The sequence below is a fragment of the Gadus morhua genome, chromosome 13, assembly GCF_902167405.1.
Source record: "Gadus morhua chromosome 13, gadMor3.0, whole genome shotgun sequence".
NCBI classification, from domain to species: Eukaryota; Metazoa; Chordata; class Actinopteri; order Gadiformes; family Gadidae; genus Gadus; species Gadus morhua.
The window spans coordinates 15,917,395-15,932,908 of record NC_044060.1 but is presented as its reverse complement, the minus strand read 5'-3'; the positions used below and the strand labels follow the sequence as shown (position 1 = coordinate 15,932,908).

The following is a 15,514-nucleotide window of genomic DNA, read 5'->3' as shown; positions in this document are numbered from 1 at the left end:
AAATTGCAATGAGAGTTTCAGAGAGAGCAAGAATTGAAAGCCTTTGAGAACAGTTCCATTTAGAGTTCAATATGATGTAGTAAAAAGCAGCAGATTTATTATGATCTTCCTGATCCCGTTTCAATAGCCAAGATGAAAGTCGAGCTATGTCCTGAATTGTCCCTTTAATATTTCTCCATTTTACTAGTGCTCTGCTAATTCTGACCTCTTATACATTACAAAGATTAAGCTACAAAAAAAGCCCAGATAGGCCGGCCCAGTTTTTGCATGTTGCTTGAACACGTTTTGCAAATCTTGGCTCGTTGTGTCAAAACTCAACACACAAGCAAATAAGACACAACACAGGGAAATATACCATAAACATCTATGTCAAATTGAAACTCTGCTATCGAAACCTAAAAATCCTTTGTCAAAATGTCACTAGTGGACAAAATGATGAACACTTGTATCATACGCTTTCAGATCAGCAACAACACACTAGTCTAGTTTATATAAACCACTGCAGTCTTTCATATCCACTGTTATTATTCAGTTCCACAGAAGGGACATTTTCAGAAAAATCGAAAAATCAAATGCTCAATACTGTACATCGCAGTACTGTACTTTACAGTGCAGTAAATTCAGATTAAGCAAATATAAACCTAAAAAAAAAAATACACTAATGTAAAATAGAAAAAACAGCAATTGAGCGTGGGTGTGCTATTGGACCCTCAAATTGTTTATGGTTTGTGAACCAGTTCCGGACCAGTTCCGGACCATGGAAAATGTTAGTTTCCATCGGGCTGTTTTGGTCCGGAACAGGTTCACCAACCATAAACAATCAGAGGTTGTATACCTGACCCCTTACTCGCCATTTCTAAACCCTATAGAAGATATTTTTTAGGCTTGGAGATGGCACGTATATGACCGCCAACCACATGCCTGCATGCCTCTTCTGCAGGCAATGGAACAGGCCTGTGGAGACATTCAGGCAAGGTGTTCAGGCAAAAAAAGGAAGAGAATACGAAGAGATATTAATTTGATAGCTGTGTTTACTGTTGGATGGAAAAAAAGAGTTTTGAGAAGAATTTGCGAAGTTTTAACAAAATGATTACAGTTTTTCTCAATCGTTTAAACAGGTTTTCTGAAACTATAGCTCAATTTCTCAAAACTCTAAACATAAACCTGAGAAGAGTTAATCATTTTGTCAAAACTACACAAATTCTTCTGAAAACTGAAAACGGTAAACACAGCTATCAAATGAATATCTCTTAGAGAGCATCAATTAAACACTGGTGGGATCAATTCAAAACACTTCCATCAAAATACTATTTACATATGTTTTGGATTTATGAGGCCATGTTACATATTCCAATGTATAAAATCGTTTAGAAATAGCTTTCTTTTTTAAAGTTGCAATTAGGTGGTACATATAGTATAAAGACTGTTGCCATATGGTAATACAATACTGTGAATATACCATATAAATATTGCGTTGACACAATCGTATCAGAATAGAATACAATGCATATTTGTCTATCAAATGAGCTCCAATGAGCTAAACTGACAATCCCAGCTTCCCAGTCATACTGTACACATATAGGGGGAAGTTATGATGAAATCAGTGCAAAAAAAAGTACAAAAAGGTAACAAAGCGAAACAATTTTTTTAACTGTAATACAGTAAAATGTCCAGCTGAAGTGACTGCATAAAAAGCTTTTCGTAGGGCAACAAAAAATAAAAATAAGAATATAAATGAGGTGAAACAGATCTACATGTCAATCAGTATGTATTCCACCTCCAATCCTGATCAGGCCAAAGGACCATATCTACAACGCAGTAGAGCTCACGAGTCCTCTTTACTGTAATGCTCTGACAGATGATTGAAGTGTTTTGCCAGTTGATTTTGAGCAGGTGAGAAGTGAGTTAGACTTATTGGTAATTTGTTGTTACGTTTTGAAGGCCAGTGGGATCCAGGTGAACCTAGTGTTCTAAATTATGAGATTTGTGCTTAGAGTTTAGCAAAAATGTGAAAGTGGAATTGTGCTTAGAGTTTAGCAGTCTGGGGTGTAGTTGATACATGAGTTTCAAGTTTTCAGAATTTTTTGTGTGTCTACAATCGAGAAAAACTGTAACTCTTCTCAGGTTTGTGTTTAGAGTTTTGAGAAATTGAGCTATAGTTTCAGAAAACGTGTTTAAACAATTGAGAATAACTGTACGGTATGGTTACATGTGTTGAATGTATAGTAACAAGAACTTCAAGTTGTGTTACTTTGGTCTAAGCATGTGTCTAAAAGAAAAAAACGGTAACATCTTTGAATGCCTATTGGTCAAGCGGGCGGCTCTTGGATACTTTAAGAGTCATTCCCCTCTGATAAAATATGGCGCTAGCTACACAGTTCAGTGACGCAACACCACGTCTTTGCAGGGCATGCCATGAGTATAATCTTGCTTGTTCTATGATATTACCTCTAGGGTTTATGTAAAGCACGCTACCTGTTGTCCTGTCCAAGATTCAAACCAAGCCAGTGGTTTATAGTATACAATTGGGGGTCTGTTGCGGCAGTAAACACTATCCGACCATTTTAAACGTCTTTTATCAATGTGCACATAATTCAATTAAAGGAGAGCGATCCCAAGTGTAGCTGTAATAAACCAAAAAAACTCCACATACATCTTCTTCTTCTATCTAAGTGAAATACTCAAATGTCCGTCTGAGCATCAACATGGAAAATATTTCCTCCATTCTCTCCCACTAAATAAGAGAGGGTCTTTCACTGTCAACCCCACACCGAGACAAGGCCCATTGTGCTCCTCTTTGGATCTGTTCTGTTTCGGAAGGGCCCGGGCTGGAGGTTGGGTGGCTGGCGTGGCATTTAGACGGACGCAGACCGTGTGCGTCCGGGGGCAGTGGCATTTGCGTGAGCAGAGTAACACACCGGCTGGGCCGACGCCGAAGGCTGCCCGGGAATAGCAATGACCCAGTGAATAATGGCTTTGACTCTGCATTGTGGGTCTCTGTGTCACGTCGGGGGGAGGCCAGCCAGCTTTGGGAAATGACGCTTTTACACCTCAATCCTCAATCAGCTTACATGGACACGTCTCCTTGGTGCAGAAAGTCAGGCTGTTAAGGTTTTACTTTCTTTAGAGAGATTTGCAGACAGTTTAATCATTTGTTATTTTATGCGTCTGACATCTTCTATCCTTCATATCCTTATGTGCGTACAATGGCCCCCCCACCATGCCTCTCTGAATGCTATTACAGAGGGTCATGGGGTAAGATGGTGTCTCGTCCCTCTTTCCACTCACCCTAGCCGCTGTTTTTGACATGAGAAGAGGCCACTTCAGCTCTTCATATCCAATTAAATCAGGCCATAGTTTTGAGAGCGCTCCCACTTCTACTTTGAGTGATGTGGAAAGAGGGCAAGGTGTTTAATATGCATTTTGTGCCATTCAAACCATGGAAAAAACCTCATCGATGAACTGCCTTTTGTTCATTGGATCCCTGATATGTGCATGTGGGTGGCTGTGTGTGCTTTGTGTGCTCATGTATGGGTGTGATTCTTCGTTTGTTCGTGTGTGTGTGTGTGTGTGTGTGTGTGTGTGTGTGTGTGTGTGTGTGTGTGTGTGTGTGTGTGTGTGTGTGTGTGTGTTTGTGTGTGTGTGTGTGTGTGTGTGTGTTTGTGTGTGTGTGTGTCTGTGTGTGTGTGTGTGTGTGTGTGTGTGTGTGTGTGTGGATGCAGAGCCTGTTTAAAGCTGCGTTGGGGCTGTTTTAAACTGCAAATAAACATTCTTCCTAATCACTCTAATTTAATATAGAGCAAAAAACATGACCAGAATAAGCATCCAGTGGGTCCATTGCCTTCATTCTTGTTCAAAGTTTAACATTTCTCTACGCATCAAACTCTGCATGCATTAAAGGGTGATTCTCACACAACTCTGCCTATTCACCATTCCAAAATGATTCCCCGGGGCATTTCCCCGATACATCTTAACTGCGTAATAAAACACTGCAACGGTAACATTGCCTCCATATACTATTCTCCTTATGGTTTGATCTTGCTCTCTGGGCCTGCATATTTGTGCTGTGTGAGCCCTGATATCACTGACAGGGGAGGTGGACCATACAGATCACACTGGGCCACTTGTTACCGTAGGCTGGAGGACTGCAGATCACATGACCCGGGCACTTAGTCAGCAGTACTGTCCGCCCAGGATGTATGGGCTTAGATTTTAGGTGTCTGAGTGTGTGTGTGTGTGTGTGTGTGTGTGTGTGTGTGTGTGTGTGTGTGTGTGTGTGTTTGTGCATGCATGTGTACTTGTGTGTGTGCGTGCATGAATACCTGTGCGTCTGTGTGTGCGGGCGAGTGTATGAAGGTCTATTTCCATAAAACGAAACCACCGTCAGGTTTCAGAGGAGAGTTAAAACACAAGTGATTTAAAAAGCGAGTCGGATGACTGACGGCTCGGTGCACTGGGCCTCCCAGCGGATTTTATACACAAAACCCATTCAATCGAAACCTTATTGTGTTTTTATATGCCCCTAAGCACATATCAAACACCATATCAAAAATCCACAAAACAGTTCCTTTATTATCCAATCACATGTCTGATGGGGCCTTTTAAACTCATTTTGTTGATCTGGTAGCTTTGACTCAATATGTATACACTGCTATGACTACTGCTGCTGCAGTGGTAATCACAGTTATACTTAATACTCTGTTGACTCTGCTACGTTACAGATCAGAAGACGCAGACCCACACCTGCCACGTTGGTGGCATCCAGTGATCAGTCATCACCAGGTAAGGTATTCCTCTCTCTCACGAGGCAAATGCACACACACACACACACACACACACACACACACACACACACACACACACACACACACACACACACACACACACACACACACACACACACACACACACACCTGTCTCAACCTTCTCCTCTTAAGAACTCCCTGATTGACTATGACTCCTCCCAAAGCCCACCACTTGAGTCCTACTTGGTGTGATTTCATCCCTCACCCTCTTCCCTCAGCCCCTCAATTTGTAATTCCATGGTTCCACAGCCCTTGTTCACCTGGTGATTCTAAACGCTAGCTGGCTGGGGAAGTGAATGAGAGCTTCTGCGTTCAAGATGGAACCAAGACTGCTCTTCTACTGTTCTAGTCCTCTTTTCCCCTCCTTTTGGCTGTGTGTGTTTAAGAGTCTATCAGAAGGGGCTCCAGGCCACTTTACTTCATATGAATACGACCTCACGTTGGTTTTGTTCTCAACTGAACACTGATGGTTGAAGGGCTGATGGTTTAACAGACATTTCACAGAACCACCATAAACACCTGTCGTTAATGGTGTTGTTGCAGTCAGGGTTTTATTTTTATCTGCCTTTTTAATCAGATTTTGAGACTTTGGGCTGGTGGAACAGAATGGCAAACAGTAATTTAGGATTAGAGTGGTGAGAAAATGAAGACAGCCTGTTAAGCTGTTGACGATGTTAACGACGCAAGGCGAGAGAGAGAGGGATGAGAAGAGGGTTGCAATTGTGCAAAATTCAGGTTGGAGAAGATCATCTGGCAGTAAACAAGGATTAACGACAAGGAGACACTATTCTTAACTGGGATTTGCAATATTTTACGCATGCAACAAATTGCACCTGTCTTCTTGGCTTTTTAAAATTAAAATAACTAATTAAAACACAGAGCAAGAATAATTAAAAAACAAGGAGACAGAGAGACAGAGAGAGAGAGAGAGAGAGAGAGAGAGAGAGAGAGAGAGAGAGAGAGAGAGAGAGAGAGAGAGAGAGAGAGAGAGAGAGAGAGAGAGAGAGAGAGAGAGAGAGAGAGAGTGGTTATGAGGAGAAGCAGGGTGCAGGGATGTTGGGTATATACACAATGGAATACTAGCTATGTAAATGATAATGAAGGAGAGGTGAGGCATGCTTGCGCAACACTAGTTGTGGCCCCACATCACACAGAGCCCCTCCATTATTCATGTCTCCACAAATCACTCACTCTGTCATGTGTTGCACGCCTCACTCCGGGAGCAGATGACAGAGCAAGGATAAAAGTAGTCAGGGAGATGATGGTGAACACTCTCTCTCTCTCTCTCTCTCTCTCTCTCTCTCTCTCTCTCTCTCTCTCTCTCTCTCTCTCTCTCTCTCTCTCTCTCTCTCTCTCTCCAGACACTTGTAGAATGTGTTAACCTTGATACTGAAGTTAAGAGAACCATACCTTGATACTGAAGTTAAGAGAACCATTTAACACAGACTATGTCAGAAAGTCAGAGGACAGAAAAGATTCAGATACTGGTAAATATGACTTAATTGATCCTAGAGGAAATGGTTTGTACCAAAATAAAGACCTGAGTGGTTAATTGTCGTCATTGTGTTATTCCAAACTAATTGGTGCACACTGCCAATAGCTTTACTGATTGCTGTACAACAGCTTTCTTATAAAAAGCACAGGAGATGATCTTTCAAAAACATTTAATTGCTCTAAGGCAGCAGACTTACTGCACAAAATAGCTGTGCTCATGCATGAAAGATTGCTAAATGATGTGTGATCATTTAAAATGAAAGTACATAACCTTTTGCGTTCTTTCTTTTTTATTTTATTTTTTACATACTATTTGAAATTGTTTAATCTGAAAATTATGGAAATTGTGGCAGTTTACTACCATGTGGGGGCACCCGACCCAATCTGCTTTCACTTCAGCCAGCTGGGATTTAAAGTGGAAAAACAGCTTGAAAGAGTTATACATTTACACTCTATCTGAAGCATGGACCCTATAGAGGCTACATCAAATGTGACGATGTACATGTTTATCTATACTCATATTACTTTTAACCTTGTCATAATGTATGGTGTCACTATCATGAATATGGACTGTGTTTGATCAATAATAGGGCAGCCCTTGCAGACACTCATTTAAAGTCGATACCTCACGCTGCACCACTCCACACCACATTATTTAGCACACCATGCAACGGAATAACTTGTCCTCTGGCTTGTTAAAAGATAGGGTCAGAAACACCTTGCCCTCTTTGACAAAGAGTAGTCGAGGGATCGAACAGGAAACTCTGAGATATACAAAGAGGATAAAGGACTTTGAATCTCAAGAGTGAAAAGATAGCATTTTAGAATGATGATTAAAGTTAATCAATGTTATCTAGAGATTCCGAAAACCAAAATAACTAAACTACCACAACTTATTAATAACTAACCAACTCACGAACTGACTTAGGCTACTAACTTATTAATCAATATTAAAATGGCTAAGCTAATCATGTAACCAATGCAATAGATAACCATAAACTAAAGTTGTGTAGTTCTCAAGTATTAAAAATGATTGATATGTATGTCTGGGATTTATGATTATTTCCTTGGCCAGATGTCAGACGCACCTCATCAAAAGCTCAGATTCTGAGCCAGAGCTTTGTTCTCCATCTCGGTTTCAGTCTGAAGGCTGGCCTATTTTCTGGTGATCGCTCACAAAAAATCCTTGAAGTTTATTGTGTCCTGGTGGAACGCAACTTCAAGGATGCAGAAATAGAACTCTGTGTTGACCGTGATTTACAAAGTCTATAAAGAAAAATGGTTGGAAGTGAAACACAATTATTGTTCAGGGATACATTTTAGTACGAAATCAGGGTAGTGAGAGAGAAACCTCACTGGCACTCGGCATAGTGTATACTTTTAGGATACGTATGATGCGCTCTCACGAACACTACCACTGCCTTGGGATACATAGGTTGCCAAGCAACAAGGTGGTGTCCTAGGGAAGTTTGAAAGCTCAAAGCTAATACGCGCGCTAGTTCACCATCAGTAGTTGCTAGTGTCTGCTAATTCAGACTTTATGTGTAGTTTCTATAAGGTTGAGTCATGTGACCAACGTCGGTCTCTCACAAAATAAGATGCAGATACTGTTACAATGCTGTGACTATAATCATCTTGTTTCAATTTTTTATTTTTTTCAAAAACTACCGTTGAAATCCATCACAGCAGCAGGGAACTGGTATTCTTTGTAATTGCTGTAACCACGTTTGAATTGTGGATGACATGATGCTAAAGATTGGTTTTCCCTGCATTGCCCACCTGCGGTGAATAATTTGCATAGCTCAACTCTAGAATTGAATGACTTCCCTGGAGTTGCTCTGAATGGAACTATTCTTCTTGTAACACATTTCCCTAAGGTGTAACATTCGTCTCTTAGTTTTATCTCTGCATGCACACACCCATACAGAGAGCCCCAGAGTCTGCATATTAACTGGGCTTATTGTTACGTGTGTTCGCTTATTTTTCGTTTTCAGTATTGAAGTAGTGTGTATCAGTGAAAAAACATAGTTTAGTTTCGAATTATAGGTGTAGTATAGAAACAAGCATATTTGCCTTGGAACAAATATCTGTACAGGGGTCACCTTGAACCAACATACTAACCGTTATCCTGGTCCTACCAGTATATCTTGCCTGGTATTTTGAATAATCATTTTCCTGCGAGGGCTAGTTTTTTGCCAGGCTATTCACAGTGTATCTGTGGAAACCTATCTCTAATTATTTCTATATTCTTCCTTCCGTACAGAGATAGATGAAGACCGTCTGCCAAATCAGCTGTATAAGGTAAACCTATTCCCTGCAATATCACATTTTGATAGAAATGCACTTCCTCCTATGAATGCTATCACTGTAAAAAAAATAGAAAGTTGAGAAAACTCAAAATTTCAAGGCAACTTATTGCAATCAATTTGAGTTTTGAGCCCAACAAAAGATCTTGAGTTTTAAAAAAGTTCCACCAACTAACATTATTTTGTTTTTATATTGTTTTTATTACATTTTCTTCTTTAGACAAACTTGAAAGTTAGAGTTGTGCCAACTTAAAAGTCTGTTTTAAAACAGTTTGGCCAACTAATAATCTTTTGTTCAGATAATTTACTTTTCTTCATTAGTGAAACTTAAAAGTTAGAGTTATACCAACTAAGATTTTTAAATTTTACAAAACTCCAAAAAGTCAGGGTTGTTAACTTAATATTTAAAATTAAGGATAATAACATTTAAAATTGCATTTCAAAGAATACAAAACAAGTCAAAGTTTACTTCATACTTTATTAAAAGCAATAATTGGAAACTTCCATTTTACATTTCTGAATGCCAGACAGTAGAACAAGCAACATGTAGCTACTCCAGCAACAGAGAATCGCTGTCTTAATGCAGCAAACCCAAGTGCAGAACAAGTTTGACATAATGGTCAAATACATTCAAAACATATTTACCATCTTGTATGTCATTGTGCAGTGCATTACAATTGTAACAACAGGAACAACATTGCTAACATATCTGAAGTGGCCGTGTCAAATACAAATATGCAAAACCTGTAAAAAAAAAAAACCTAAGGATAATTTTTTTTTGTGAATTTACAAGAAACAGATGTGTAGAGATCACCCACCGCTAATTAGCTTAGCTCCAATGAACGGTAGTAAACGGGATTCACCCTGCTTAGTCATCAGATAAACTTTCCAACGGTGTAAACGGTCCTGTACCAATCTTGAGTCCTCTTGTCTGACTGTCATCTGGATCAGTTTCCTGATAAAAACAAGGAGGTGGTGCCAAATTTAGAGATAACTGAAAATTAAAAAATTAGGAACCAATTCCTTCCCACAAATCTAAAAATGTTTGAGCCTCCTACTGTACTCACCAAGCATGTCCTGAAGAGCTTCTCTGAATCCTCGCGAAGAAACAGAGGTAGACCTTGCAGGCAGTGTTCACGTTAGCCGGCTATAGCCGGACATTGGCCGATTGCACGCACGCATGGTTCACACTTTTTTCAAAAAGGGTCCTTTGTTCCCCAGTCTCATACAAAGAGGGGAACATAGGACCCGGTGAACATAGGAAATCATAATGATAACAACAATTTTAAGTTTTCGTTTTTACAGTGTTCTATTTCTGCTCATGCTCACCAGTTTCCTATTTTGCTCTCTTTCAGGCAGCCTTGTTGAACTCCCCCAGACAGCGAAGGAAAGGACCCAAAGGCACCCCAACCATGAAAGGTATTTCATTAGGTTCCCCATGGGAGCTACGTATCCCGAGTATAAATGTGAAGTACATATCTCCCCGCTCAATGTCTATCGTCTCAAGGCTCAAACCTCACGGATGTGCAGCGAAACGAGCAAAACTCGTCATCCTTTAATATGAAACATGTAAATAAGGAGTGTGCGAACGGTCCCTGGAGAGCAGCCTGAGTCATTTTCTAAGAAAAGCCTTCCACTAATGAGAGTGTAGTAAAAAGACTTCACGTGGATTAGGCCCAACCAAAGATGGCTCAAAGAGGTGATTAACAAACTTAAAGGAGGTGATTAAACTAATCAAGCCCTCCATCGGTATCCATCCTCTTTTATTTGTGCATGCTAAACCAAGGCAGTTCCTCCTCTCCCTTACTCTCTAGTCTCTCACTTCATTATCTCTCTGCTTTCATCTCTCCTTTTCTCCCTTCACTTCACTTGGGCATGGTATGTTATATGGGTTACTTACCTCAATGCTCTGTCCTCTCCTCTTCCTCCCTTTTGCTCCACTCTCTCCTCCAACTTCGCAAACATCTTGTCTTCTCCCCCACCATTTGACCGTTCTCTCTACCTGCACCTCCCAATACACCTATTCTTCATCGTTATCCCTTTGCTTAAACCCTCTTCCTCCTCCTACCAACCCTCCTCTTCCTCTAATTCCTCAACTGCCTCCTCCATCATCTGCACCTCCACCTCCTTTGCACTTCCAACAACAACTCCTCCTCTTTCACCTCCTCGCCCTCAATCCATGCCTTCAAACCCCACCTCTTCTTCACCACCTCATCTCCACCTCCTCCGCCACCACCACCACCTCCCCTCCAACTCCTCCACCACCATCACCACCAACTCCAACACACCACCTCACCTCCACCTCCTCCTCGCCCATAACCCCAACAACCACAAACATCTCCTTCACCAACTCACCTCCACCCACCAACACCTCCTTCACCACCACCTCCACCAACCTCCACCAACCTCTGTCCTCTCCTGCGTGCAGAGCTGCAGTTCCTGGTGGAGCACCACCTGTACCGGCAGCAGCAGCAGCAGCAGGGCGGGGGGGGGGACGAGTGCTCCTCAGAGAGCTGCCTGTCGGACCGGCCAAGCCCCGAGTCCACGCCCGCCCTGGAGGAGCTGCCCTGCGATGGAGCCTTCAGCGCCGAGGTTACGGCCGAGGCCTTCGAGAAGCTGCGCTGCCAAATGGAAGGTGATGAACGCACCCCTGATGGGGTTGGGATCTATTTGTGGTTGTTATGTTTGATATAACATATGAGGTTTTCATTCTACTCTGCTGTTATTGTTTTAGGGGTTCCATAAGGTTATATTTCGATACTTCTGACCCTCTGTTTTCCGGGATTCATAGAACAGAGGTATCTTTTGTAACTTAAGTTTTGTTACAAATTTAAGCTGAAAACATCCTGTCCAGAAACCAATGTCCTGAGTCAAAGTGTCTGTAAAGGTCTAAAAGCAAGCCTATGTAGCAGAAAGGCCACTGTAGAAATACATTTGTTCTTTTCTGAAATCTTTGTCTTGCCAATCTTGCTACGCACGCGCTTTCTGGATAACATCCCGGAGGCTTTAGAGTTTCTTGCTGAAAGTTCTGTGATAGCATTGTTGAACTTCTAGATCCGAGATAACTTAATGCTAACCCATGACCAAATAAATATGTATATATTTTTATAAACAATATCCTTCAGCAATACACTGAAATAGAAAAAAACTTGCAGCGCAAAAAGTTGGTTTGACAAATTGTAGTGTATTTTATCACATCCTGTTTGACTGGCATTAACAATTCAACAAATGTAAAAAAAGAGCTAGAGAGAAAGAGACGGGAGAGGAATGTGAATGAATGGAAGAGATCAAAAGGAATTAATCAGGATAGGAGGAGTCAGAGAACTGACAGATGAGAGGAGTTGACTCATCACAAGGCCGATAAGCTGGATGGTGCAGCAACCTTTTCAATTGAAAAAAAATATGTCTTGAAAATACAGGAGCTCAGAGGGGCAGAAAGGAGGGATTCATCCATCACCCACTGCTTTCTTATCGCCTTTGAGGGATGGAGACGCGGGGAAGAGAAAGAAGCAGTAGGATGAGGTAGTGTGGGACGGCAGGAAGCCAGGGGTAGCTAGGTGGAGGTAATACAGTGTTCAGGGCCCGAGCTGAGGCACCGAGGTAAAAAAACGGTTTGAAGAAAATGTGCAGTGGTGTCAATGGTGGAGAAGAAAGGTTCACTGGGAAAGTGAGTAATTTAGCAGAAAGAGGGAGATAGGCCTACTTAAAGACTCAATAGCCAAAGTGCTACCTTGGCAGTCAAGGATCATCTCCATGCCAACTACTTTGACTTACGGCAAAGAAAAAGCGCAAACCTAGCCTAAACACTGATTCTTTGTAGTGGCAGATGTCCACATGGTCACAGGAAAGTGAAAGCAAGCTGCACATAGACCCTGTTACTTCCTCTAACTCACCATGATGGGACTGACGGAGCAGAGTGGCCACATGGTCAGGCAGCAACACTTGTACGCTTTTGTTTACTGCGTTTGATTTCATCGGAATAAAGATTTCCTTAAAGGCTTTGAAGACTTTCCATGATAATTACGATCGGTCTGAATGTGACCGGCGAAATTATCTTTTTTCTTCCCTTTTGGTCCCCTCCAATATTGATCGGAAAAGGTCAGATTGTAGTTTTGTAGTCACGACAAGAAAGGCAGAGTGGTCTCTTGATTCTTTGCTACAGTGCCTTTCCAGCCGAGCGTGGCAGTAGGTTGAGCGAGAGGATGAAAAGATCACAGTTTCAATCCAGAGGCGGCGAACATCCAACGGTCACTGAATATAAATGTCAGATGGGATCGATTTAGGAGCCATGGTTGAGTGGATTGATTCATGGACAAACACTGGCTGTCACATTTCTCTTGTCAAGGAATACATCTCTCTCTCTCTCTGCTCCTGTTCCTCTGTATCTTCCAACATTCATCTGTTTAAATACCTCGATTACCCCCATGTATCCCTGTTGCTTCATCTCTCTCTCTCTGTCTCTCTGTCTCTCTGTCTCTCTGTCTCTCTGTCTCTCTCTCTCTCTCTCTCTCTCTCTCTCTCTCTCTCTCTCTCTCTCTCTCTCTCTCTCTCTCTCTCTCTTTCTCTCTCTCTCTCTCTCTCTCTCTCTCTCTCTCTCTCTCTCTCTCTCTCAGAGTTCTCACGGGATAGTACATTAGAAGACGGGGGTGCACTACAGTGCCCCCTTTCCGTGGAGGCAGTGGGATGTTCCAGTGTCCCCGGGGCCAGTGGTGCGTCACTGTCACCACAAAACGACACACAAACAGGTTAGCACCGCGGCGTGGTACCATAAGACCTACCAGGGAGTGTTTTTCTAGTTCCCCCCCATTCGCCGGACAGGCCTGAGGTCCCACGAGGCTAATCAGCGATACTCTGACCCAGAAGCATTTATTTATATACTGCTGAATAGTTTAACTGCTTGGCGGGATATCGTGTAATCATGCCAAGTAAACAAGCTTCCACCAGATGCCTTTGATGCTTTTTTTCCCTGGAGCAGCACTGCACTGCTTGGAATTTCCAACTCTGCTCCCTGTAGTTACGCTCCATGTATCCATCCATCTATCTATCAATCCATGCTTTTATACACCCATTCATCCATCCATTCAGTCATCCTCGTTCCTTTGTCTGTCCGTCTTTCTGTCAGGCCGTCTATCTATGTTTGTTTTATTGTCTTTCTATCTGGTCTCTGTCTGTCTGTCTGTCTAGAGGTCTTTCATTCCACCAAGCCTTCTCCTCTGACTGAACATTTCCCTGCATTCTTTAAACTTTGCAGACACCAAACCGACAGCAGCAGCAGCAGCAGCAGCAGCGGCTGCAGCAACAGCAGCAACAACAGCGAAGGGGAACAGTGATGGAGCGATGGAGAAGTTGTAGTAGGCCAACGCTGCCCCGAGCCAGCCAGACAGAGACCCCCCCAAGCCCGTGTCCTCTCTTGTAGATACGGGAACATCCGGGTATCTCTTCTCCTTTACTCTGCAAAAAAAGAAGGCCTTAGCTACCACCTTGGCAACCACTCAAAGGTCTCTAACGGTTTGGGTTTTTGGTTTCCTTGGCTAAGGGATGTTATGAATCAGATGCATTTGTTTTTCTATCCATATTCATAATTTCTAACAATGTCTGTATTCAATTCCATCGATGTTGTTACATCTATATATTTTTTTTTTCTTCGATATCTTTCTTCATATTTCACAACTGAATGTCATTCTTAATATGAGGTAATACAAATCACAGGCATTGTTATCACTTCCTCAATATCAGTATCATTATTTAGAACGACTGTGGTACTCGCTACCACTGGTCATATATATTGTTAAATAAGAAAAATATGTGCCATTGCTTCTGAAATATGGCGAAATCTATATGAAAAAGCGCAATCAGAAGAGTTCATAGTTTATATAACTATATTTTAGTTTATATGACCGCAGAAACTTATCAATTTGTCAACATATCAAACAAAAGACTGGTAAGATGCATTTTTCATGGTGAAATTGTAAACATTTTGGGTGAACCAAAAAAAGCAGATTCCCCATTTGTCAACTGTGCTATGCTTTTGGGAAACACTTCTGTAGCATGCCATTGAATGTACAGTAGGTTACTGTAAATCCAAAACCAGAATTCTTAAATGTGTTTTGTGGATGTGGTGTTGTTTTATAATAAGTAAAAGAAACATGAATCTGACAATTTAAGTGCTGAGATAATGTAAGTAATTAGACCAAAATATATGATTGTGATTGCTATTCAACATTTAATCTCTATTTGTGCTATCACCTCAGTGGAATTACGACGTAGGTTATTTGACAATCGTTTAAAAAAACACAAAACTAAATACAACGTATTTGATGTCACTTCACAGGGTTATCCTGTAATTGCCAGCTTAAAAGTTTAAAAAGTTCTAAATAAGAACCAATATATACACTAAAAAAGACAAAATAACATTCCTGTTATTTATTTTGTTTTGTTTGTTAATTATTATTATTTTTTTACAATGTGTTTATGTACAATGTAATATCTGTTCTGGAATGGGAATGGCGTTCAATAATTCGAATGGAATGTTTTTCCAATTGTATTTGAACTGGTCAATGATTACATCTGTAGTCCGTTTGATACAATAAAATATTTAAATTGGTGCAGAGTTTATTTGTTGTTTTACAGTTATTTTAATTTGTTTGGGATATATGTCCAGGTCTTGTTGTGATTATGATGGCTTTTAAATTGCAATGCTAGTGAGGTAGGATATATACCCCAAAATTGGGGGTATCGTGATGAAAGAAAACATTATTGCTCGAGTATGTGTGTGCTCAATTCCGGAAGACTTGGAGCAGGGACTGAAAATAGCTTCCAACCATAAATCTTTCAACAAACCAGATTTCTTGGGTACAAAAAAAGCATTCATATTTCAGGCATGGCATTAGACACAAATGCATTTTGTGG

The 15,514-nt window shown here is 41.2% G+C and overlaps 1 protein-coding gene across 1 annotated transcript in view; it reads left to right on the top strand.

The window, feature by feature from the left end:
* LOC115556597 (protein phosphatase 1 regulatory subunit 1A) overlaps positions 1 to 15,215 on the top strand; it is a 20,383-nt gene extending 5,168 nt beyond the window's left edge. Inside the window, exons 2-7 of the mRNA XM_030373709.1 lie at positions 4,722 to 4,782; positions 8,563 to 8,600; positions 9,961 to 10,024; positions 11,034 to 11,240; positions 13,219 to 13,350; positions 13,857 to 15,215. Coding sequence (XP_030229569.1) covers positions 4,722 to 4,782; positions 8,563 to 8,600; positions 9,961 to 10,024; positions 11,034 to 11,240; positions 13,219 to 13,350; positions 13,857 to 13,957 — 603 coding nt within the window. The 3' untranslated portion in view covers positions 13,958 to 15,215. The remainder of the gene's footprint in view (positions 1 to 4,721; positions 4,783 to 8,562; positions 8,601 to 9,960; positions 10,025 to 11,033; positions 11,241 to 13,218; positions 13,351 to 13,856) is intronic.
* The last annotated feature ends 299 nt before the right edge of the window (positions 15,216 to 15,514 follow it).